The 26,442-nt window shown below is 42.4% G+C and overlaps 1 protein-coding gene across 13 annotated transcripts in view; it reads left to right on the forward strand.

Annotated features, from left to right (window-relative positions):
* Window positions 1-26,442, forward strand: part of AGFG1 (ArfGAP with FG repeats 1) — a 328,958-nt gene that overhangs the window by 31,697 nt on the left and 270,819 nt on the right. For all 13 annotated transcript variants that reach the window (XM_069213848.1, XM_069213840.1, XM_069213844.1 and 10 more), the window contains exons 2-3: window positions 16,800-16,893; window positions 22,533-22,648. In XM_069213848.1, the coding sequence (XP_069069949.1) occupies window positions 16,800-16,893; window positions 22,533-22,648 (210 nt within the window). The remainder of the gene's footprint in view (window positions 1-16,799; window positions 16,894-22,532; window positions 22,649-26,442) is intronic.

The raw sequence follows: 26,442 nt of genomic DNA on the forward strand, positions 1-26,442 counted from the left end.
ATATGTAGGATTTTGTATTACCATTCTGGCCATACTAAATATGACATGGTTACCCCTTTCTGATCCGAATCTACCAGTCAAACAGTATGTGAAGGTAGCCCCAATGCTATCCTATGAAAGGAGCAGGCCTTGCAGTAGTGGAAAACAAACCAATTTAGGAGTTTTTCAGTACCAGGACATATAAACCACACATGTAAATGTCCTGCCTTTTAACTACATAGCCCCCTGCCCTTAAGGTTACCTAGGGCCTACCTTAGGAGTGACTTTTATGTAGAAAAAGGGGAGTTTAGGACTTGGCAAGTACTTTTACATTCCAAATCGAAGTGGCAGTGAACTGCACACACAGGCCTTGCAATTGCAGGCCTGAGACATGGTTAAGGGGCGACTTTTGTGGGTGGCACAACCAGTGCTACAGGCCCACTAGTAGCATTCAATTTACAGGCCCTGGACACATGCAGTGCACTGTACTGGGAACTTACAAGTAAATCAAATATGCCAATTGGGTATGAACCAATGTTACCATGTTTAAGGGAGAGAACATATGCACTTTAGCACTGGTTATCAATAGTAAAGTTTGCAGAGTCCTAAAACCAGCAAAAACAGTGTCAGAAAAGTGGAGAGAGGCAGGCAAAAAGTTGGGGATGACCACCCAAAGGCTGCCAGGTCTAACAGTCACCCACTCTCCAGCAGAATCCAGAGGAGAGTAAAGTTGCCTGTAATTATTCTCCCACCAGCTTTATGTCCCTATGTAGTGTTTTTTGTAGGTGTCACGTCCCTGGCAGGCGACAGCATTGAAACATATGATGCTTTGCTAAACAAGACCGTGGGGTGTCTAGTGCGACACAGAGGTTTTCCTCTTGCCCCCACCAGAGAGCTTCTCCATGTGCGGAGAGTGGCCTGGATTGGTCCAGGCAGGGTGGACAGAGATGGCGACTGTGTCAAGTTTAGATTCTTGTCCCTGGCTAAACGCCTTGTTTGGTAAGCATCTAGATAGGCCCTTCCCTTAGGTTACTTGGATCGATCCCTGACCGACCAAAATCCTGCTCTTGCCCACTTGGCTCCTGCTGAGCGCAGAGAGATAACTCCTCTCCCCCACACACACACACAAATGGGTTTATGGGCCGCAGGATGCCCCATTTGCAGTTCCCATGAAAAATCATTTTGCTATACTAGATGGGGTTGATTGAATGCCCAGGAAAAAGAACACGTGGCAGACCCATGACTGATTGGCTCAAGTTAGTTATCTTTTAAATGGTGAGATTGTTATTGTGGATTTTCTGCAAATACGTAGTGGAAATAGCCACTCTACTTTGGGTAGAAAGAATGTTGAATTCAGCACTAAGACATTTTGTTCATTATTACATTGGTTTCTGTCCAAACGCTGTAATGACTATTGTGTTTTTGTGGACTGTTTTGTACTCTTGTAAACATGCTTAAGAAGTAAGTGGCAAATTTTAATTTCCAGAAATATTTATAAGAAAATAAGTTTAAAGTTTAGAAGAAATTGTTATGCATTTTGTTGGGATTGTCATCAAATGTACAACACTCATTATCCATGTTTAGCTTTTCACAGCTTCACCCTTGAAGAAATCAAAGTTTTTATAGGTTTCTAGCAAGAAGCTGTCCATCTGTTTTCTCTTCTGTGGGAGTTGTACGGCAAATGTATAGAGTTGGATTTAAATGATTTAGGTTATAGAGAAATTATCACATTATGTTGTTTGCAGTGTTTCTGAATTTCAGCGCCTACTTTTGGGAGGGTTGCCTTTATCTAAAGATTACTAAAACATCTCTTCTGAACGAGGTTTTATTTTGTGTTGTCTGTACATTGCACAAGGTGGTGATATTATCGATGTATTTTTTTTAGGGAAAAGAATATACATATGGAATTAATAAAAGATGCTGGAATTAGTCTTGCATTGTTGAAGTCGACAGTTAGGCGACAGCCAGCATATGTTAGAAATAGATAAAACAGATAAGACCACATACTTAGTGTGTGCCTCGGTGATACTGAAGTTCAGATAACAGACTTACCCTTCTCAATTCTGTCTAGAAATACAGTCACCCCTTATGGTTTTTACCACTGCCTAGTACTGATCACAGCCATTTTCTTGCTTGTGAATAGGTACACTACAGTAAATATTGTATATGAAACATAATATGTATTTTGGTGTGTGTGTAAAAGTAATGTAGTTAAACTTTAGGAGGTAGTATCAAAAGACTGGAAAACTGCTAAGAGAAAAAATGACAACAATGTAAATCCCTGTGCACTTAAGTTAGTTCTGAAGAAGAGAAGAAGAAAACAAAAGTAGAAAAAGCTCCCAGTAAACACAAACTTTATAATAAAAATTCTGCATCTATTGAATGAAACTACTCTCTGTTTATACTCAAGATGATTTCTCATAATATTTTTTTTTCTAAGGCATGGTTCAAATCACATTCAGAATGGGATTGTGAACAAAAGAAAGGTAAGTTATGAACACAGGCATAGGTAATGTGGCGGGCCATTCAAATAAAGGCAGTATAGGGCTAAAAAAAATAAAAAAATAATAATACTTCAAAGTTTATCAAGTTATTCCTGTAAATCTACATATTCGTACTCTTTGCCTCTTTGATGCTTTAGAAACTTCTCCAAACCTACACTAATAATCAGTCCAAGCTTCCATTTATTTTGAGATTTCCGTAACCTCTGGTTAATTATTTGGCAACCTAATACTAATTTTAATATAAATACACATCACCAAGAAGGCTACAAAATCAGCTTATCATGAAAAGTGACAAGTATAGGTGGGTTTCCCAAATGTAGCTAAATTTTGAGGTTCTTTCTTTGGAATATGTAAGACCTGGAATGGTTCAAGCACTAGCAGTCGAAATACATGTCCAAGAGCCCATTTCCTTTTTGTAAGTAGCACAGGTGTTCATGTAAATGTATCATTGTTGGGGTATTATATCTGGAGAACTCCAACTAAGGAGTAGCCACCACCATTTTTCAAAACAGAATTCCAGTACTGATTATTATGCAAATTTCACCTGGGCATCTGATACACAGGAGTGTGAAAACGAGAGACTCTCTATACTTTTAAATAGCGTTCCCTACTAGTGAGCTGGAGAACTCCATTTAAGTTAAGGAATTCTGAAAGGACATGCAAAATCTTCAATAATCAGCAAAGTATATTTAGGCATTAAAATGCATCGCTGCTTGTGGAACATAGTAAGGATCAGTTGAGTTAGATTGTCCCTCACAGCTTTGCTGTTTCTGATAGAGTTCTTCCATAAAGTTAGGTACATTAATTTTAGAAATCGAACACAACAGATGTGAAAACCCAGAGCCTTCTGCAGAGCCTTCTTCCAATTGCGTATAGACCAAAGAAGACACACTAGAAACACGTTAAGGGCCATATGTACCAAGGCATTTTCCCATTGACATAGAATGGCTAAAACCCTTTGATACATCTGGCCCCAAGTGCAATGTAGTATATTTAATCAAATCCCTTTGTGACAAATTGTGGGGATGATCAGCTGGAACTTTAGAATTGCTGTACAACCCTAATGGCAGAATTGACAACTAAAATAGTCATTCACATCATTGCAGCAGGATCCCATGACTTATGGTTGGCTGTGATATAACAGGTTCTTTACACCAACATACACTCCTCTAAACCAAGTCTCTCAGCCTGAATGATGCTGTGCACTGGCAGATGTTGCCATTCTAGCGGCAATGGCATGGGACACACATTCTTGAGCATGTGAACTAAGGTAAACGACTGATTGGAAATGTCTAGACTCCTAAAAAGTATAAGAAGCAGCTTCAGTTTTAATTTTTTTTAATTTTTTTTATTCCCAGTTTCCCTTTAATTCTTAGGATGTAATGTTCCATGTGTAGGGAATCCATTTAGCTGGGCGCTGCGGATGCATAGCAAATTGACAACACTGTCTCTTTATTTGTATACTAAGGCAGTCTTACTCTTCACCCTAAATGCATCTGCATTTATTAGACTTAAGATCAGAAACGTCACAGACACACCTCAGATACCACTCTGTATAAAGTGTTATTATTATTTTTTGTAATCAGATGCAGCCCCATTATGAATCTGAGCCAGCACAGAAATACATGAAGCTATTTTAGCACTAGCCGCGGCCCATCTTTTAGGACGGAGGGGCCACTGTTTTCAGAAAGGCCATCATTTCAGCTGTATAGGTTATATAGTCCAGGTCGACATTCCAGCCTCCATCAGAGCTCTCTGTTAAGTGTGCAAGTGTGGTGCTTCTAATTTGGTGTTCTGCATATTTTACCTTTTTTTGACCAGCAGTGCAGTTTGAGTTGCACCTCTTGTCTAAAGCAATGGGTTGCTGAGTTGGGAGCCCACAGCAGGTTGAATTATGAGCCTACCTGCTGTTTATTTGTGCACCCTTATCCGGTTTGTCACAGGGACTGGTACTGGGTGGGGGATGGGTGAAAAGGTAGAGACATGTAGAATCTGGTTGTCCAAATATGACCTGGTTGACCAATTCAAATTGGATGAATAGATCCTGATTGGTCGGCCACTAGAAGAAGAATGGTGTGGCAGCCATTACAGTACTCCTGTAAATTAAAAACAAAAATGAAAGGCCTCATAATGGGGCTGAGTATGTACACCCTGGGCTGCAGGGCCTTTTTGCGTTTAAGAGTTCCTTACTGTAGCAAGAGCGGGCCACCAGGAGCAACAAAACAACAAAAGTATCCAAAACGTTACTCTTATGTGGTCTTGTATATGTCTTTAAACTTCAAGGTCTATGTTCAGCCTCCATCAGTCACCTCTGTGTTTCTTTGGTTTTGACTGTGCCCACATCACCCTCATGGGCAACCTTAGTGATTCTACGAAATAAGCACTTAGTGGGAATCAGTCTTGTACCACTTAATAGTATGGGTACAGACAGACAATTTCTAACCAGCCAGTGACGTTCAAGAGTTACAACTGTCTCCGATGTAACCCTCCACCATATCCTTAAGCACTTCTTTCTTCATTCCTGTCACAGCACACCTTGCACTCTTATAGAATTTTACTAAGTGGCCATTATTGCAGCACCCACTACTCATAGATTTGACTATGTGACCTGACTTATCATTGGCCATACAACCATATTTCCCACACTGGTAATATTGCCTATTGAAAGAGTCTTTTTTTCCCATTTACTTCTTTTCCTTTTGTCACACACCCTTGAGGTCACAATTTGTCTTCACACTACCACCCTTTATCTTACTAACACATCTCTGCATGTGTTCCACCCTATAATGCCACTTGCAAAACCTCACAAAGGGTGGTTCATCCTTTAACCATAACTCTTCCAGTTATAGTTGAATTTCAAGAAATAAAGATGTGACACAACTCTGATGGCAATATAGTATATATCTATATCATATAAAAATACGGCCGGGAGTATAGCTTAGTTCTTTAACTGAAACCACACTCAACTCAGCTCTTACAAACAGCATCTTTTATAGTCTTGGAGCACAAAGGAAACTTCTCATCTACTATCATATTCCCAATTAACACAGTAGCTCGATATTTTGTTATCTTATTCATCCTTGGTGCAAGCAATAATTCTTTAAAAAGCATCTGACTACTTGTCACTAAAATGCAGCTGTGGCATATATAATATACGTATGCATCCTCTAACGAGCACAGTGTCTTTTGATCTCACCTTTGAAACTCTATCAGTATATCCTCCCTATGCTACTTCCATTTTCTGAAGTCTTACCGGCCTGTCCTCCTCCCTCTACCAACTTTGACGCACACAAACATCTCCTGTCTCCCTTTCAGGTCTGCCATGATTTACACCTCCTCCTAACACTTGTATCAGAAAGTGACTCAGGCTGTCGTGTGTGTGACCTAAATTATCTGTGGTATGCGCGGACTGGCTATAACTGCTTTGCCCTGCACCTGGCCTTTCCCCGTTCTCCTGTCTGTCCCTGTACTCCATTCTAACATAGTACCCATGTTTAGGCCTGTACTTGCTTCATACAGTGTACACTTCTGCACTGTTCCTTCTTAAGCCATGTGTTGACCAGAGTAGGCCTTCTCTCTTTTTCTCGAGGCCTATTACATTCTACCCTCTAGTTGAATTTTCAACTACTCGTACACCTTTCCTGTTCAGTGTGCCTATCTGTGTATGCATTCTGTTTCTCCTTCCGCACCTTACTAACTAATCTACTAGTAAACATCCCTCTTAACTTCTGACTGCTGGACTTATAACACCCTACAATAATCTGGACAAGACAATACATCAAAAGGATCACCACAAGAATTGTAAGAAGTCCTTTAAGCAATTCTGATAACCAGGACGGTATCCACGAAAACAACCCTGGAAACCACTCGTCGGGGGCAGCCCCTTCTTCCACCATTCTCTTCTGCAGATTATGCAAAGTCTGTATGGCCTCTGTTATTGTTCCAATGTCTGCATTGTTGGCTGGCACGTATGTACAGCAGGCCATACCCATCTTGGCAAAAACCCCTCCCTCCATAACCGTCATCAAGTCTAACACATACCTATGTTGCATAGCCATTACTCGCACTGCCCGCAACTCTTCTTTGACTGCATTGAAACCATCTTCCGTGGTAATGATGGTTTTCATCAGTTCCCATCGTGTTATTTGCAACCAACGAGTAGTGGATTTCGCTTGGATGAATAGGATGATGCTTCCAAAAAACAACTGGGCATCATTGAACAACCGATACTCCTGCGGAATTTCTGCCCAAGTTGCAGTGCGAAAATACTCCGCAGCTCTTCTCCTCCAATAATGATGTAACAAGGTCATTGGACGGCTCTTAGGATGGTCGTGTAGCTTCGAAACGTCCATTACTGGAATCACCAAGGAGGGGATGTGCACAGTGACTAAGGAACAGAGACCTCGCCATCCTGCAGGAAGTCGCGTATATGGCCATTCTCCACACTGCCAATAGTAGTTCATCAGACTGGAAGTGCCCCATTGCATGTCAGCATTATGCCTTGTGGTGATGTAATTGATGTTCTACCCTACCAAGACCGCTCTGTTTCCCCTGAAACATTAGGAAAAGACAATGGGTGTTCGGCCCACTCGAAGAGTAACCAGGTTAGGCTCTGTATATTCTCATCCCATACAGCCTGACAGTTCTGTTGTTCGTTAGTGTTGTTTTTACTCCCTCTCCGTAAGGAGAGAGCTCTGCACGCCAATGTTGCGTCATGCTGCCATTGACCATGGACGTATACTGAGCCATTTAACTTGAGATGTGGCCTCTCCTGACAATCATACGGCCTAGGTGTGGCTGAATAGTTCTTACATAAAAGAGAGGTTGTGATACCCCTAGGATTCCCTGCTCTAATATTCTAGGCTTCCTCCTAACCCCCTTGTACCTTAGAACCCTTGTCCCAGCCATTGCCTCTAGCTTCACTTCTATTTCTTTACAGTCAGTCAAGACATCAGATGTGTCGACTATCTCTTTCTCATACTGTGTGATGTTTACTAAAAATGTTTCCTGTTGTACCGGTGAAGGTTGCGTCCATGCTCTCATTCTACACAGGAAAATATGTAAAAGACACTGTGTGACATTTGGAGGTACTTCTTTAGATGAATGTAATCTATCTGAATCACTGGCATGCGGAATTAAGGAGCATACCAGGCAAGACTGGTTAGTACTTTGCATGCCTACTTCTGTCATATGCTGATACCACATATTATCTGATAAGCTAGCATGAATATTATGAGATGCATTCTTATATTCATATGCTTCTCTCTGCAAACGCACAATATTTGGACATGACTATACATGAATTAAGATACCATTGTACTACAGCTGCAAATATGATAAAACATAAGCAAGAAAACAAAACAGTAATCCATAAATGTCTGCTTTCAGAGCCAATAAGGTACTCCGCTCGCTCTTTAAAAGAAAACAGTGTCACTCCCCCCTTCTCTTCGCTCTCCTCTAAATGTTCCTGTAACAAAAGCGATGTTTGACACAGCGAAGGGGCTAGCCGAATGTCCGATAGGTGTATTCACGGTTTCACTCCGGTGGGTGTGCTGTGAGTGATTGGCTAAAGCCCCCCAAACCTGCTGTCTTTCCATTGCCTAATAAAATTGCACATTTACACTGGTTGACCCACAGGAACTGGACTGGTCTGCTGTGCTGCTGTGGTGCACTTCTGCTGTTTTGCCGCCTGTTTAGAAAAGAACTTAACAGACTTCAGCAACTGAGACGCATATCAGCTAATTTCATTCCCCCAAACCTCAGCTATTTTCTGAGCATCTGTCTTTTGCCTTACTATTGTTAAGGGAGTTGGCATAGGACACCCTGTCACTATCGGGTGCTGGGTCAAGTGATGATCACTTCCTGGTTGATTTCTGAGGGCATACAAGGCTAATGGAAGGCAGTGGAGCCAGTTCTTATGCAATGTAGCGCACAGTTTGCTTATTTTTTATTTCAACAGGCCATTATACCATTACTTTGGGGGTGATAGATGACAGTTTATGTTTTATCCCCTGGGAAGTGCAGATGTGTTGAAAGATGACATTAACAAAATGTGTCCATTATCGGAACGGATCGCTTCTGCGATTTCCCCACCTAGGTATTACTTCTCGTATCAGAAAGTTATCTGCTGCTTTGTCATCATTATGTACACAGTGTCCTACCTCAACCCACCTTGAGAAAGAACAGACCACTACAGTTAGATTCCTGTAGTTGTTACATCTATCAATGATGTCAGCAAAATCTAAATATAGATTTTTAAATGGACCTGTTGGATTGGGGGGGGGGGATTGTTGATGTAATAACTTTTAGTGGGGGGTCTTGGACTGTATTGTTGGCATATTGCACATTCAGCAAAATAAATAGTAATCATTTCACACAGTTGTGGGATAAACCAATCTGACTGTAATGCAGCAAGAAGATATTCTTTGGCCTTGTGTGCGGGAAGATGCTGTTGCTCCAGCACTGTGTACAACAGGGCTTGTGGCATTACAGGTTTCCCTGTACTTTCCTTCCTATAAATGAAATCTTTTGGTGATTGTATGCACCCTTGCTGTTCTCACGGCTCCCTCGCATGTGGTTGATGCCTGCTGTTGCAACTAACGTAGATGTAATTGTGCTGTTTCTGTGTATGGGGGTGGTAAGTCAGTATCGTTCTGTTGCCTACTCGCCATCATTTCCAATGTTTGCTCTTCTGATTCAGTATAATTTGGAGATCTTTTGGCTGCCTCCTTGACTGCCCAGTCTGCCAGAGCATTACTACTGGAGACAAGGTCTTGCTGATTTGTATGCGTCACACATTTTATCAATGCTTCCTTGGATGGTAGAGTTAAAGCCTGGATTAATTTTGCCAGTAAATCTCTGTGAATCACAGGGAACCCATCAGATTTAAGAAACCCCTCCTCTCCCACTTGTGAATGCTAGAATGTGCAGTGGTGATAACATATGCTGAGTCTGAATAGATGGTGACTTCTAACCCCTCAGCATGCTGCAGTGCTTCAATAATGGCTACTAGTTCTGAAAAATGAGATGGTAGTGGTATGTCACTATCTGTAAGGTATCAAACGGCTACTGCTGTTTGTCTCTTACAACTGCAGCTCCTGAATTTCTAATCCCTGTTTTCTGACCTATGAAAGAGGATCCATCCACTAAGACCAGCATGCTCCCAGAGATGGGGTCCTCCTTCCCACCTTGCTTTCTTCTTCAGGCACATAATTGGCACAGTCGTGTACTTGTTCGGCATCAGTAGCTGCGTGTGCAAAGAATGTCTCTGGATTAACTGTGTAACATCTGCCCACTTGCAAGGACGGCAATGAAAGTATTACTTCGTACCCAGAGGCTCTCCGAGTTGTGAGGGTGCTCTTGCCTCTTTGCAAGATAGCAAATACTGCATGCTCTACATACAGTGTTAAAGTTGATCCTATCACTACAGTGGTGCTCTTCTGGATTGCAAGCGCTTCTGTAGCCAGGGCTTGCTCACATGAATAGTGACCTTTCATGACAGGATCTAGCAGCCCACTGTAGTATGCAATAGGCTTATGTCCCATAGGTGTCTTTTGAGTCAGCACTGCAGTCATCGTCATTCCTTTATAATGACAAAAGAGGTAGAATTGTTTATTGTAGTCAGGTGTACCTAACACCGGAGCGTTTGTGATTGTTTTCTTTAGCTCCATATACGCTGTCTCCCCCTCATCTGTCCAATTTATTTTGTTTGCATTTGCATGGGACCCCTTTAATGCTGTGAGAAGTGTTGCTGTCAACGTAGCATAATCAAATACCCACTGCCTCACGTAATTACAGAGTCCCAAAAATTGCTGCATTTGTTTGGTAGGATAGGGCTTGGGCATGTTTCTGATGCTTTCTACTCTGTCAGGTGTCTTTAGATATTAGTTGCCCCAAATGGCGGACCTCTGTCCGCACATATTGTCATTTATTTTTGTTGACATTGTATCCTTTGTCTGAAAGCGTGCAGAGGAGGCCAGTGGTGGTGTCTCTACATATGTCTTCGGCGGCGCTACAAACCAGAATGTCGTCCACATATTGTAAGAGCGTACTCTTGCCTTGTATGTTCACTAAGTCTTTTTTAACTGTCTGATTAAAAATGCTCGTGGACTCGCAAAAGCCTTGTGGGAGCCTCCTGTGGCAATATTGCATATTTTTAAATGTGACTCCAGTCAAATATTGACTTTCGGGATGTACTGGAATGCTGAAAAACAAATTTTTCTAATGGATTACAGAGAAGCAAGTGGCATCTTTGGGGATATTTGTCAGTATAACCGATGGATCGGGTACTACTGGAAATTCGGCAATGACTATATCGTTCAGAGAGCGCAAACCCCGAATCATTCTCCACGATTCTCCTTTGGCCTTTTTTATCTGAAAATCGGTGTATTATATGGTGTTGATCTTTCATATATCACTCAATGAGCAAGTAACGTCAGAATTGCAGGTAAGATACCTTCTTGTGCTTCTTTGGACAAGGGGTACTGACATATCCTGGGCAATATAGTTCCAGGTTCAATGTAATTCTCACAGGCTCAGCTCCTTTAATCAGTCCCACGTCACGTGGCCCCTTCGTCCGTTCTAAGCTCACATTGCTTTTCATTATGGTAGTGGTAGTTGTGTGTTTATTGCAAAGAAATCTCATTGAAGTTCAGGAATAGAGAGGTCTGTAGAATGAACCTGTAGGGCTGCTTAGGTACCTTGTTTTAGCCACGAGGTGGGTTGAGAGTTTTGTCTGATGACTTGACCGCCCCATCTCCCTGAAACTCGTAGAACTAAACATCTTGAGTGCTCTACCACTCCTAATCTCAAAGGTTTAATGAAGTCACGGAAGTTAACCTCAAACTAAATAAGATTTACAGGGAAAATGTACGTATCTTACATCAGAAATGTAATTATTCTCCAAAGAAAAGTTCAGTTAAACACTCCGCTGACTCCACTTTGGCTGTTTTTGACATTCTTTTGTTCGTGGACCAACGTTCACATGGACAAAATGTGTTTAATAAAGTTGGTCTGTAACATGGTCAATCTTCATGTGACTTTTGCAGATTAGGATTGTGTTCATAAAGTTTCCATAGGTTGACGGAATGTGTTTGTGTTAATGTGAGACCCTGTTGTTGGTTCTGCTGCCTGCCACTTCAAGGGTCTGGGGACGATCAGTGCAGTCTTTATTGAGAGTATCTGGGCAAATAATGTACTGGGTTAGACTTGACTTCTGAAAGCAATTTCCAGAACGATGGCAAGCTACCAGTAGCTCTCAAACTACTCTGAGTTTTCCAGGCATAGATCAGGCTGGGATTGTTCATATGCTCAAATAATAGATGGCACTCTGGCAGTTGCTCTAATAATCTAGGCACGCAGTCCATTTTGGACCTTGAGCTGTCACACAGTCTCTTTATAAGTTTACGGAAAAGAGAATTGAAACATCTATCCTTTAAGTAGGATCTTAATACCATTAGCAGTCGCAAAATGTTTTGATGAAAGGGGAGTTCCAACACAAAATTAGGAAGTCAACTAAATCTTGTATTTGTTTTAGGAAACTCTCTTAAAATGCATTACTGCTTGAGACTGAGATTTGGTTTGTTTTACTTTAGAAACGCCAGACAGAGTTGGGAACAGGAGGCACAATGTAACCAATGCATTGTGTGTAATACTAGATCAGTCCACAAGTCTCAAAAACTGCCTCTGCCTGGCCTAAATATTAATTGAAACATTTTCTTGAAGCCAGCATTCCTCAGTCACGGTATGTGAACATGTAGGGAAGCTGTCAAAAATGGTTTCATTGTAATGATGAGCAAGCAGCTTTTTTGGTGGGATTTGTGAAGTTTAAGGAGGGCTGCGCAACACAAATACTTAACTCAATTGGCATACCTGGCCATTCGCCGTCTGCGAGCCCCAACACTAGTGACTGTGATTTGGTGGCCTTGGAGTCGTGTTCACTTGAAATGCTGGTTTGTATTAATGTTTTGGGGTTACGGTTTAATGTATATGAATGTCCAATGACTCTAAACTTGTTTCAGTACTTGAGTTTCGCTCAAAGTGGCTTTTTGCACTGTATTTTGATTTTGTTTTATTACACTATCATTATTTATTATTGAAATGTTTTGATTAACTGAATAATCTTATATATCTAAAAAAAAATAGATGGCGCATAATTTAAAAGCTTCTTCGAAAATGTCAGTAATGCTCAGATGTATTTTGAAATTTGAGTCTGTTTATTCGACAGCTCATCTGCTGCAAGGGACTCTCAATCCCATCCCTTTAATCTCCTTCATAATTTGTAATTGTGTGAATTTGGTACTGGTGATCTACAGACATACCACCCGCGCCACACCCCTCCTCCCCCAAGGAAAATAGAATGTATGTCTACAAGAAGTTAAGGATTCGACTGCCATCACTCCCCCACACACTTGAACCTCTACTCCCAATCTCCTCACGCCCCCACGTGGAGAGGCAGGGTGACCTCCTTTTACACACACGCCAGGTGTGCACTGACTGCAGTGAAAGCTCTATTAAAAGACGAAGACACACAGAAACAGCCTGCCCTCCTTTCAGACAATTACGCTCAATGAGAGCACTGGTACAGTGGTACAGGGAAAGTAAAGTAACATTTCAAAGTTCGGTTACATAGCCTGCAGGTTCGTACTCACAAAGCCGACATGGGCAGTTGCAATACGCACTTATTTTATGTTAATTCCGTGCACGTGCTAGGGCCGTATAGAGGGATAGTGGTGAGGTGGAGTGGTAATCTAGTGACCTGTGATGGCGGTAGTAACAAGAACTGTACTTAATTTGCATTCATGTAGGATGGTCTTGATATAGTGTAAGTAAAGTAGTTGGATACGATGATAGCAATGTGGGATGGTAATGACGTGATGTGGTTAAGTAGGATGGATTGACATGGCATGAAATTTAATTTGGATGATGGAAATGTGAGATAGAGGAATGGAGTGCCTGTGCTATTGGAGTAAAGTGGCATCCAGTGACAGGGATGTGGGATAGTAGTAATAGCAGGTAAAGCTTGGTTTTCCTAACATTACCCTGCTCTTCTACTTTGCGCTTTTCGCTGGCACCCTGCATACCGACCCTTGCGCCCTACACCCACTCCCTTGCACCTCCATCTTATTCTTCTCGTCTGTGCGCTTGCGTTCTGACTTTGATGCCCCTTGGAAGTGTCAGTTGGTTTGCATAAAATGTGCAGTGCAATTATATTAACCAAGCTTCAGTAAAATGTATCGCTGGTACATCGTTTGACTCTGCCTTGTGCAGCAAGCTTTTCCGTAACACGAGGACCAGGTACAGGTTTGTGGACTGCGGAGCATTCTTTCTCAAACACGTAGAACAAGAACACATGCAGGAAAGCAAAATTGATAGTCTATGGGGAAATGAGCACTGCTACAGCTACTCTTGGACTAATGCTTCCTTGTGTTACTCAAACACGCAAATATCATTTGATGTGCAAAACAAAACAGGATTCTCAACCCTAATGCCTGTGTTATTTAAATCCACCGATTTTAAAGGCATGCAAACATTTTGTGTAATCTTCTTGTAAAAGGGTATCCTAAAATACTATATCTCCGTCTGTAATGTTATATGGATTTTGTTTCTGTTTCAGCATTCGCAATTCTGAAAGCGTGGAGTTGTTTTATAATAAAGTATTCAAGCTTTCTTTCAAATGAGGGTTTATCTAGAACTTTCTTTGTCGATCAGCACCGAGCCTTTGTTTGATGTTTTAAGTTGGATCCAAAACATCTAGGATAGGTAGGCCATGTAAAGAAAGTGCCCATTTTTAAGTCTGGCCTAAAGACGGGTTGGGATTTTTTTTCCATAATAACACATTTGTACATTCATAGAGTGGGTTTGAATAGGCCCTCGTACTTTTCTAATTAACTGTAATTCACAGTTTGTTTCACCCACCAACATACTGCACGTGCCAATGAGGCAGTTCACTGGAACCATTGTCTCTTTCACTAAGTGATGACATCTTGCCTGTTCACATGCTCAGTTGTCTAGAAAAGTGCATGCACTGGGCCTGTTGCAAATACTTTACTTTTCTAATGCTATTTTTAGGTTTCGGCTGTACATTGCTTGTGCTGTGCTAATGAAATCATAAAAAATCTTAAAGGGGGCTTGTAAAGCCCCCCCGCCTCCGCCCCAGTTACCTTGTGTTACCATTGTCTGGCATCCACGTGGTTCCTACTCCACATTACTTACCACTGACAGGCTCCCAAATGGACTCCACATCGCTCTACTTATCATTGGCTAGCTCCCATGTGGCTCTTTGGTGGTTAACTTGTCCTCGCCACAGTCATCCTGCAGTGGAGACTGGCCTCGGGCCTAAGTGCTACTACTTCTGGTACCTGTCTCCTTCTACTTGCAGCTGCTGGATGCTTCTGATGGTAGGGTTTGCTGTTCAAAATTACCCCCCCCTTGCATTTTTTTTTTTACTTTAATAGATACTTAGCACTCCATACGAGTCAAGAACAGAATGCACCAAAACATTTTATTTTTTCAAATAACGACTTCAGAGCAGCGAACGTCTCCCGCCTGCAATACCCCGAACATGATGGTTGTGTTTTTTGAGTCCATGTCGAGGGCGTTATTAAGCAGCCTCTGTGAGTTTGCAGATGTATTTAAATGGTGTCTGTGCCCAGGCCCGTCAATAATGCAAATCATGGCACTGCCGGGGGCTCGTGCAAATGACAGCCCTAAACCCAAGCTTGCATTAAACCTAAGCTATGGTTTATCTCACGGACGGCGAGCTTGAATTTTTCTATTCCTCAGTCCTCTTCTTCGCGGCCTGCAGCGACTGAGAACAGCAGGGCCCCCGCATCATCCGCATTATATGTACACTTGGTCAAGTTGTGTAAGCTTTGACATGTGGGTGTCGAGCTTTCTCATATGTTCAGATGGCTTTATCAGAGTGTGAATAGTTTCCAGAACAAATTTGAGAAAAAGAAAACATTACCTACAGTATGTAAGCCAATAGAGACGCTAGTTTTCAGATTTGTCTACTTACATGGGCAGTGGGTGTTTTTCTAAGGTTCTCAAAAAGTGATGGTAATCGAACATTGCCAGTATGTTAGGGATGCTGATGGGTTGTAAAGGTTGTACAAACGACCAGGTTGTATATGGCCACACAGCCATTTTAGGTCTGGCATGCACAGTGCTTGCGCTGTTGTAGCGAAATCTTAAAAACAAAGGTGAAGCCTGTTGGCATTGCCACAGATATCTTTTTTTGCACCAATAGTTGCACACATATGACTTCACATTTAGTCAACTTCATGATTTTCATTTTAATTTTGTGGCATACATTTACAAAAGAATTAAGCGTTGCACCAGCTTTCCAAGTACAGCCCTGTTGGCATTTCAGAGGTTACTATACCACATGTTTTAGACATTATTTTTGTTTATTCCAGCCCTGATGAAGTCTTTGAGATTTATCTCTCATAAGACGAAACACGTGTTGGCGTTTGTTGCTACATGACTACTTATCGGCTGTTATGGTCACAGATGTGTTGACCTTAAGGATTGTTTCCTATCACCGCGATGTAACTTATCTTTCAAGAATAAATTGAAGGTTCCTGTTTTCATGATTTCCGGTTTTACAACGAAATTCTTTACTATTACAATATGGACTCTAAACATCTGTAACGTAAATGATTGTGATTCATGAGTGCCCTGACTTTCGACTTATCTAGAAAAAAGCCTTTCCTTTCCCACTCCCAGATTTGCCACATCAGTCCTCTCACTTTGAAGTCCGAGAAAGGAAAGTAATCACCAAGCTCCCGCGGAAGATAGAGGCCGACATTTGACCTCTACCTTTGGAATGCACAGCAAATCTGACAAGTTAAGAAAACAAAGTAAAGACGTGTTTACAGAAAGCGAGTACTTGTTGAAGAATACAGTAAACAGGCTATGCTAAGTTGGAGGGACAAAGTCATGCTGGACAGCCTAAAATAATTAAAGCCAGCAAATAGAAAGCAAGAAAATGTGAGCTACAAACCACAAATCCACTTATAAGCAAAGGGCGGAATGGGTTTCTAGGTTAGTTTCCGAATGTCTCCAAAAAGCCATTAGCATCCATCTGATAGACTTGGACTTAAAAAGTGAAAACATTTGTTTAAAATCCTGATTATTGATTCTGACAGATCAAAGAACATTGTTTTAAAATACATTGCTGCTGTTTTTGCTAGCAGGTTTGTGTAGTTTATTGTCGTTCTGATGCACCTAAATGACCAGTGTTGCATTGTTTTATTGTTTGACACTGTCCTTCAAGGCAGTTCACAAATTGAGACTTTTCTATTTCTTTTCTAGGCGAGGCTTAAATCCACCCCATAGAGTAAAGTCGATCTCCATGACAACGTTTACACAGACAGAAATAGAATTTCTTCAGAAGCATGGAAATGAGGTAAATAGTTTTTTTATGTTAATGCTTATTTGTACTTCATAAGGTGTATCAAAGCCTGTCAGTAATCACCTTTTCTCGGGCTCTGCTTGATGCTTAACAAGGGGGCCAACCTCCAGGCACCACCAACTCGGAGGACAGTTACAGTACTGAGTCTTGGAGTTGCGGGAAGGGTTTTTGTGAAAGGGACTGCGGGGAAGGAGACCTGAAAAATATAAGAACAACCAAACAAAAACACTCTGTTTTCACAACAGTCGAGACAAATCTAATTATGCTAATATATAGTATATATTGATCTTGAGTCTTAAATCACTCAAGCTTAATACTAGCAAAGGATCAAGAGATGCCTTATCTCATATCCAACATAGGGTTGCGAATAGAGAGCTGTTCACAGGTAGCAATGGGCTTTATCTCCTCTTGGGATACCACATACTGCACTTAATGTTATTCACAAACTATCACAATATGATGTCCATTAAATTGTATGAACAGCTAGTGCTGAATTTCCTTTTGGTACCCAACTTCAGAGTATTCCAGAGGGCAGAAAGTGCTGCCGCTTCCGGAGTCCGATCTCATCACCAAGCTGAATCAAAGAATAGTGAGCACCTTCCCAGGGTGTGGCCGGCTTTTATAGATCTGCCATGCCCAAAATGGCTGCCAGCCTGGGTAATGTAGTCTATGTGATCATGTGAGTTTCTGCAAACGGGGACACAACCGCATCAAAGTGCCCTGCATCCATTGAGAATGCAAAATAAGTGGGTCTTTAATGATAAGGATGAGCACACTGCTCCCACCGATGCCCTGGTCCCGCAGCCCCATGAGCTTTCCCACATGGGGTCAGTTTTTGGTGATGCGACTTGGAACACTGGGGCAGGAACCTAGGGGATTTTGTGACAAGAGTGAGGAAGGCCCTCACAAGAGAGGCTGGTGCGGGCCCTAGACTGTGCACCATCCCAATTCTAATTCATCCAATTGTATTAACTAGATTTTATTATTATAATAATATGCAACATCATTTGTCTTTGAAATGAAGTTCATATATTTCAATTGTTTTCAAATATAAATCATTATTTGATGGTACGTTGGTAAGAGGGTTGTGTGCACTGGCCTCACATGCAGAGGTCAGAATTAAGGCAATAGGATTTTAAGTGAATAATGTTTGTATGTATAAAATGGTTCAATTGACAGCTAGGCACTGTTTCTTCAAGACTGTAATTAAGGTGCTCCTTCCAGGAATGGATACCCTTTCCAGATCTAGGTTTTATTCTTTGGATTCTGACACCTGTAGTTTCACTTTTCCCATTATAATTGTGAAACTAAAGTCTCAGGATGCAAATAAACAAACTTTTTAGGAACGGTACTTGGTCTTGACATCGGATAGTTTGGTACTCCAGGGTACTTCCACTTGTCTGCAATAGAAAATCCTAGAATCCATTGACCATCTACTGGTAACTTAAATGAACCATGTTGACCAGACTGTGTTTTGGAGTTATACCATTCTTTTATCTGGGATTGTTGAAGTGTATAGACTAGAGACAGCAAGAGGCTATCTAACCAGTATTATAGAAGAAATAGTATTGATGCAGCAGAGGAAAGATAGTGCACAGTCATTTCCATGCAATTCAGAAATTGTAACCAGTAAAAACTCTAATTGGATGCAATGAGCATGTTCCATGCTTGAAAGCCACTGCTCTGAGACTACCCAGCATTGTCTTCTTTGCCTTATGCTATAATTTATGAGTAGAATTATGACTGGCTAAGAATTCTGTTGTGTTTTCTACTATAAATTGACTTCATTATAATAATGCAAACAGATACATACACACAGGCAGAATGCTGTCTCATAAAATATAGTAATGTCTGTCTTCCTGCTCATTTTGAAGTCCGGGAGCAAAATATCCAGCAACAGATTACGTAGCATTCCCCCTAACACCCCAAACCCCCCTCCCTCACCTCCACACCACTTACCCATCTCCACTGGCCCAGCAGCATCATCTCAAGTCATTTTGTCCCTCTCACCGGCAACCTTTTAGTTATCTGATTCTTCCAGTGAGCCTGAGAAAGCAAAATACTTCCACACCTCAGATAATCTCCTGAGCAATCTGTGATGCAACATAGTAGAAAACATGTCTGTTGCCCCAAGCGCACCACCAGATGCAGAGAGAGGGTTCTACTGTCTGAAGCCATGCTCTGCCCTCTTTTGACCACTCACAGCCAGAAACACAAAAACAGAAGCATGGGCCACATATCTTTCATCACAGAGAAGTGGGGAAGTTGTGAAGCAGAGCCTCCACTCTCACAGTTGAAACCATACTCTCTAGTATTCAAAGTAGAGTTTGTTTTCACACCATACTGGAGTTTAGAGTCTTATTTGTGCCCTGATAGTTGTTGAGATATTGGCGGGAAGCTTCTATGTTTCCGCTGGAGTAGCTGGAAAGATTACAATCCCCACATTGTCCTTTAAATGGTTTGTGAGGAGGAGCTTTTTTGCTATTTCGTATACTTTCATCTCCTGCTGTGTGGGTTGCTTCTCTGTTGCACAGTGGCGTAACAAAACCCACCCCACTCCCTCCAAAGTCACTCAGCAGGGACCTTTGTTAAGTCACTGGTGTTGCTGCTGGAGGGGCCAGACAGACTGCAAGCCTCAAACTGCCCCTGGGCGATTATGTGAGGGGGTGCTTTTGTGCTATAACATGTACTTTCATCTCCCACTATGCAGCTGGAAGATGCTTGGCTGGTCCACGTTATTTCCTTTTTAATTTGGAGCATTGGATGATGAGTGTTATAAAATGGGGAAAAGAAAGTTGGAATACTGTACTCGAAAAGCTAAAAGGTCACACCTCTACTCTGACAACCATCATGGTGATATTAAAAGCTCCTAATAGCTCTGAGTGAGGGCCAGTTGACAGAAGGAACCAGTGTTCAGTTCACCCTGCGCCTCTAGAGATCTAACATGGGATTAATGGGGCTGTCCTGCCTGTTAGATTGACTGATATCAGAAACCTATTGTACACTTAACCCTCTTGCCCCAGTACACAATCTGTAACCCTAAAGATGAGAACGCCTGAGAGTTGGCATTTGAAACCATCAACAACTTTACTCTTAGACACAGTTGCTATGCATTAAGTATAGTTCTCAGGGGAGTTCCACCACAGAGGGAGGGTCTATTAGAGGGGAAAGTAGAGTAAAGAAGTAAGTTTATACATTGGTTTGATAAATTGGTAAGTGGTTTCCATAACCTCTACAACTAACTCATCAAGTTAGGATGAGTTAAAGGCATTGGACCCAACCCTGCTCAGTTAATTGCATTGTGGTAAATTTATGCTCTGTTAATATGGCTGGTTGCATATTGGGTTGGGCAAATTGACCTTTTTCTGCACTGAGCTTTGTGTTTTTAAATAGAATGGCTGTTTATTCCCAGCTTCCCGTTAATCAAAAGTTTGAGATGCTACAGGGGGACCAGAGTGTTGTTTACAGTGTTACGACTAATCACAAATTTGCTGAGCTGGATGTATTGAATGACACTGGGCGCCTCCTGACTAGAGGTGACATTGTTCTAAATCAATCCACCTGCGCCGGAGTAGCAGACGTTGTAAGAGTCACAGGTCTTCTGGGCGACGCCAAGGGCATCAGCGCTGCAGCAGCTCCAGAAGGCAGAAATGGCATGAAGGGTGTCGGCTTGTAAGGAGCTGGAGCACCCAAATTAAAAGCCAAAGGGCCTGACGGACCCGTATGCCCTCCACCAGACGCCACGGTGGAAAGATATTGAACATAGCATCGTCGACGTGCAGAGCTAGAAGAAATTTACGTCGAAGCTGGCGCGAGGGGAGAATTCTTTAGGTGAGGAATCCACAGGTAGATAATGTATCCACCAGAAAAAGCGCTACCGAAGGTAAGTAACTTGAAATTGTGAAAGGTTTTCATATTTTACATTTCTCTTTGAAATATATGTTTTATTCCACTGTGTTTTGTAAAATAACAGCCCCCAAATATCTACTGTAGATATAACAATTTAATCCATCCACTAGTTCTACTGCAGAGTGCCCAGTTGGATTCTTACCTACTTCCTCTGGTGTGGAAAATATGTTTTAAGCCACGTGCACAAGTTCACCTTTTGACTTTGAAAAACTTTGTGCTCCAACAAAGAGAAAATGACTGAACCAGAGACCCTAATCTTGGCTATCTTCACAAAACGAGTAGAGGTGCATTTCATAGCTGAAAAGACGTGCTGTTCCTTAAACCTGATAGAGAAGGAGATGCACTTCCTGACTTGTTTAGAACATGGCTTATTGGTCCCGTACTTGTCGGCCCAGCTGCTTCAAGGGTTGTCTTGAAAGTATCTGCCTGCTAGGCGGTGCCCAAAAATTTGACCTGTGCTGCTGCAACCCCGAACTTAAGTTCATTCATGCCCTCTGAGAATACATAAACATTTTATCACCTGTCTGCCAAGTGAATGAGACAAAACCGCAAGCGCTGTCGATGTGGATTGTCTGAGTTTGTCTTCATCCCTGTGTGACAAGCTCCCACTTGAGTCCGTGAGGGAATGTGAGCCTTTCTGCACGAAGTGTGAGCCTTTCTGCACTTGATTCATCGAATCATATGTGTCTATACACTCCCCCTATGTTGTGATGATGAGCGTACCTCGTGCCTGACAACCCAAGATATTCCATCCCAGAGACACTCTGGAGGCAGCCGTAGTTATTCTTTTGCACTCCATTGCTCCACTGGAACACCTACAATTGCATTGGATTGCACTGATGAGCGCACCCAGCTTGAGTAAGACGGTGCTGAACAAAGTACTCCGCATGGCAACTGCAGACAAACACTTATGCATACAATATGTCATATAAGCAACACCACTTGTGCTGTGTTTGTTAATGTTAGTTTCACTACTCAAATTGTAATTTAAATTAACAGAAATACATCTTTATCTCTTTTCCAGACAGCATCATTATTGTACATTATTTTATGCTGCTAAAATCTGACGTATTCACTTTCTACCTCACTTCCCAATGAAAGTCAAAGCTCTGCAAAAAGGAGGTACTTGGCAATTCAGTGAACTCGCTGCAAGTAATAGGTTTTAATACAGACAAACTGTCAACTTAAAAGGACGAATGGCATTGTTGGCGGTGTCGGGATTTAAGATAATGAGCTCCAGATCATGCCTACATCAACAATGCATGGTTAATTTGCAGAGCTCTTGTGCCACACAATGGGAAGAATTCTGAATTGAGTGACTTAAATGCACAGAATCTTCATGTAGGTGCTTACCACACCGCCTAGGCTGCTGCAGAGTAGTCTGCACACGAAATTATATGAAATTATGAACAGTCTACTTATTTAGTTTGTATTACTGTTGCCTCGGCTACTAAAAGAGCTGGACTGTTGCTGTTTGGTGTCGGAACCTCTGGTCACCTCCTTGTTATTCACATGGTGAGTCAGTCTGAGCGATCCCTCTTGTGAGCTAGACTTGCACGAATAGATTTCTGGGTGAGTGCCTCTAAATAAATGTAGAGGTATTATTAGTCCAACAGCCACCCAAGCATTTGCATTACATTTATAATATAACCTTTCATATTGGCTTGTATTCAAAAGAACATTAAATAACGTTACTAATAGTTGTTCTCTCTGTTTTTTCAAAGGTCTGTAAACAAATTTGGCTCGGGTTATTTGATGACAGATCTTCAACAATTCCAGACTTTAGGGATCCACAGAAAGTGAAAGAATTTCTGCAAGAGAAGTATGAAAAGAAGAGATGGTGAGCGAGTCATTGTTTCTTTATTTGAGTGAAATCACTGTACAGATTATGGAGGTGTGTATCATTGTATATGGCAAAGTATTATATTACGTGAAGCGTTCAAGGCACATTATTTATTTGAACAAGAGATAAACACAACCAGTGCTGTATTTGCTGTAAGAGTGCAGTTGTGTTCTCTGACTTTAAACCGTCACACATAATCTTGGTAAGCAGTAGGAAGGATACATTTGTGAACTGCCAAAAGATATGGAGCAAATGCCCTTCGATGTTCACTCTTTTAAATATAGATTTAGGATGCTCCAATGTCTTAAGTGTTCTATCAGATGATAGTATAATACACAGGTAGGTAGGCCATGTTTATCTGCCATTCTGAGGACATATAATGTGGTTCTCACAGTGCACTTCAGAGCGCAAGATGTGATTCTGTGGGTCGATGGTGCAATTCAACAATCCCTAGGGAGGTGAGTGGCTTGCAGAATTGAAACAAACTTGTGTGCATTTTTTGTCTGACTTGACAGCACAGCTGTTATCATCCCTTCTGTGACCAAAAGAAAAAGAGCTTTAGGAAGCACTGCTGAAAGAGGGTCTTTGGCCCTGCCTGCATATTGATCACTTTGCACACAGAGATTGGGCAGACTTTGTGTCCCTCCACATAAAGTGCTTGTATTGTACTTGTAAGGACATAAATTATTGATTGGGGTGGGTGAGAGTCCATCACAAGTAATAGTCACTAACCCGTTACGTCAAGTCAAATGTTTCCTAATTTAAATCTGAACTCAACCCCTGGTAGCTATGGCACACTGCAGACAGGCTTAGCTTAAACAAAATGTGTTAAAAATTCAGAAGTATCAAAAGAGGTATTAAGTCAAAAACACAACTCAATAAAAATCCCACTCCAGTTTATAAAAATAGAAGAAAAAAGTGGCAAGAAAAAGTAAACCGCCAATGATAAGCAATGTTTGTGGTTCACCTGGACCTATGCACAAGATAAAAGAAAGAAAGCATAATCCTCGCCTTCATGTCCATAACAGGACTGAAACTTTCTGTTACAAACGCTAGGAAAAGTTATGTTCTCTGGGTGCAAAATGTGAGTTTCCACCTAATCCAGTGGTTATCCAACCTTGTGGCACTCACCTCAGATTCAGCCTACAACCTTGCCCTGCTGGAGGCTTTTGACTTCTGTTTCAGAGACTAAGCTCTAAGATAAAATCTCCAACTGGGACAGACCTAGTTGTTTTATTCTATTTTGTCCGAGGTTTGTTGAAAGGCATCTGTCATATGAGCCCATGGGTCCAACCTCCAGCTGAGGTATTTGGCCACCATGTGATCCAACCTGGATGCAAACGGGTCCACCGAGAAGAGGCCCCATCTGGATGTCAGCATTCTGAACATGTAAGGATCCAGTTTCCAGAGACTGAGATCCCGAAGATAACGGGATTGCCAATCCCCCTCTTGGTTGGCCGAGCCTTGGAGCTGTGCCACTGTGACAGAGATCTGATTCTGTAGACAGTATTCCCAAAAACTCCTGCCCAGGTCTGAAAAAGGCTTGGATTGCGTCCCCCTGAGGTGGTTGATATTTCTGACTGCCCGGATGTTGTCCATTTTTAGGAGGACATTGCATTGAATCTGTACCTTTGTTCAACATTTGAACCTGAAAGAACTGGCTAGCAATTCCAGGCAGTTGATGTGAAGCGCGCTCTTGTGTTCTGACCAGTCCACTCTGCTGGCATCGGTTTCGATGACTTGGTCAGGTTGTGAACTGAAAATGACACTGCCGTTCCACGCCTCGATATGGGTTAACCACCAGAGGATTTCTGCCTTCTCCTCGTGTGTTAGGGGAACACACTGGGAGTATGTCAGATCTTTAAAGAGTTGGGGGATTTGTAGCCTTTGAAGGGCCCTGTAATGTAAAGAGCTGGGGAAGATGGCTTGGATGGTAGAGGAGAGAAGCTCCACCACCCTAGCAATCTGCTGAAGGGACGTAGTTGGTTTGGTCAGTGTGCAGGCCAGATTGTATCTGACTTTGGCTACCTTCCTCAAGGGGAGACTCAGGGTGGCTTGGACGGAATCCAATACAGGCCAGCGGAAGACAATGCATTACGTCTGGGATAGGACTGATTTGTTTTTGTTGATGAGAAAACCCAAGGACTGTAACAGATCAGCTGCCCATTGAAGATGTGTCCTCTGGGTCGTGGCATCTTGGTTCATGACCAAGAGATCATCTTAATACACTGAGGCAGACGCCTCTCACCCGTAGGTGTTCCACCACCAGTTGAAGAATCTTCTTGAAACACCATGGGGACAGTCCGAACGGGAGGGAGGTGGATTTGCTTATGGCGTGATGCAACTGGAAGAAGCGCCTATGTGGTAGGAATATCACAACCGTCAAATAGGCGTCTTCTAAATCTAGATGCATCAACCAGTCATTGGGAAGGCGGAGGACCCTGAGGTGGAGAATGCCTTGCATTTTGAAGTGGTAGTGGACTAACTACTCGTTTAATTTCCTGGTGTTAATGACTGGGCGTGTGCTGCCATCACATTTGTCCACCAAGAAAAGATTGCTGAGAAACCCATATTGATGTGGGTAGGTCTGGATTATGGCCCCTTTGGACAAAGGTTCTTGAACCTCCATTTCTACCAAGGAGGACTCCTCTTTGGAAAAGTGAAAGGGCAGGGTTGTTGAGGATCGTACAGGAGAGCCATAAAATTTGATCCAGAACCCTCGGATGGTCTTTAGGACCCAGGCATCGGACATTGGGCATTTCCAAATATGGACAAAATCTGCCAACCTGCCTCTGAAGTTTATGTGGGAAAAAGGCTCACACTCACCGTGAGAGCTGCTTTGCTAGTGTACGCCTCTGTGTCCTCCTCGGTTGCCTCAATGAGGATGGTATCCTGTTGTGGGTTAGTACCCACCACATCTTGTCTGGTCCTGATACTGGTCCCTTCTAGAGGCTTGACCTCAGATGGAGGCTTGTTGACCCGCCCCGTGAATACCCAATGGTTAAATATATTTTATTTTTTGGACGATTGTTCTTTGTCCAGTGAGTTAAAAGTAGAGACTAATTTGCTGAGCTCCTTAATAAAAGGCTCTTGAACAAGCCGCCTTGAGCAACTGGTCTGGCCTCAGAGATGGCCAAGCCCCCTTACTTGAGATACATTTTTATCACGAAGGATCTCCTTCTCTCTGTCGATAGGGCACAGTGGCATGGCCAAGAAATATTATTGCCTCTGTTCCCACCCTGAGAGGGAACCGGAAGCCTTAGCATCCTCTGCCATGTCAAGTATTTTCATGAGCGACCCTGCCATATCCAAGAGTTTTTCCTGGCAGGATCGTCAATGCCCTTTTTAGGGTCGCGTATATATTTGGCGAAGAAAGTCTCCATGCATGGATCGATTTCTGGGGTAAGGGAAACCTTACCCATAAGGGAAGGGCAGGGACATTCAACCTTGAGTCTATTGTGGACCTCCTTGTCAAGAAGTTTCCTCAATCTCTTTACCACGTAACGGGCAACTCCATCAACGGGGGCCCACTCAGAGGAGCGGGGATGTAGGAGCTTGTTGGGGTCAAGCATGTCCGAATCTAACCACGGTATTGGCTTGTTTCTACGTCAGCTGTTTTTGGGGTAGGACTGGGCACCGAGGTTTCTCTGGCTCTGTCTCCCCCCCCACCTGAGTGGGGAGAGGGGGCAGGTGTCGGTGTTGGACTTAAGTCAGTGTGTGGGGGAGGAGGGCTGTGATTAGGTGGGGGGGTTTAAGTGAGTTATGCCATAGAAAAGTGCATTTTAGTTGGT

The sequence above is a fragment of the Pleurodeles waltl genome, chromosome 11 (genome assembly GCF_031143425.1).
Source record: "Pleurodeles waltl isolate 20211129_DDA chromosome 11, aPleWal1.hap1.20221129, whole genome shotgun sequence".
NCBI classification, from domain to species: Eukaryota; Metazoa; Chordata; class Amphibia; order Caudata; family Salamandridae; genus Pleurodeles; species Pleurodeles waltl.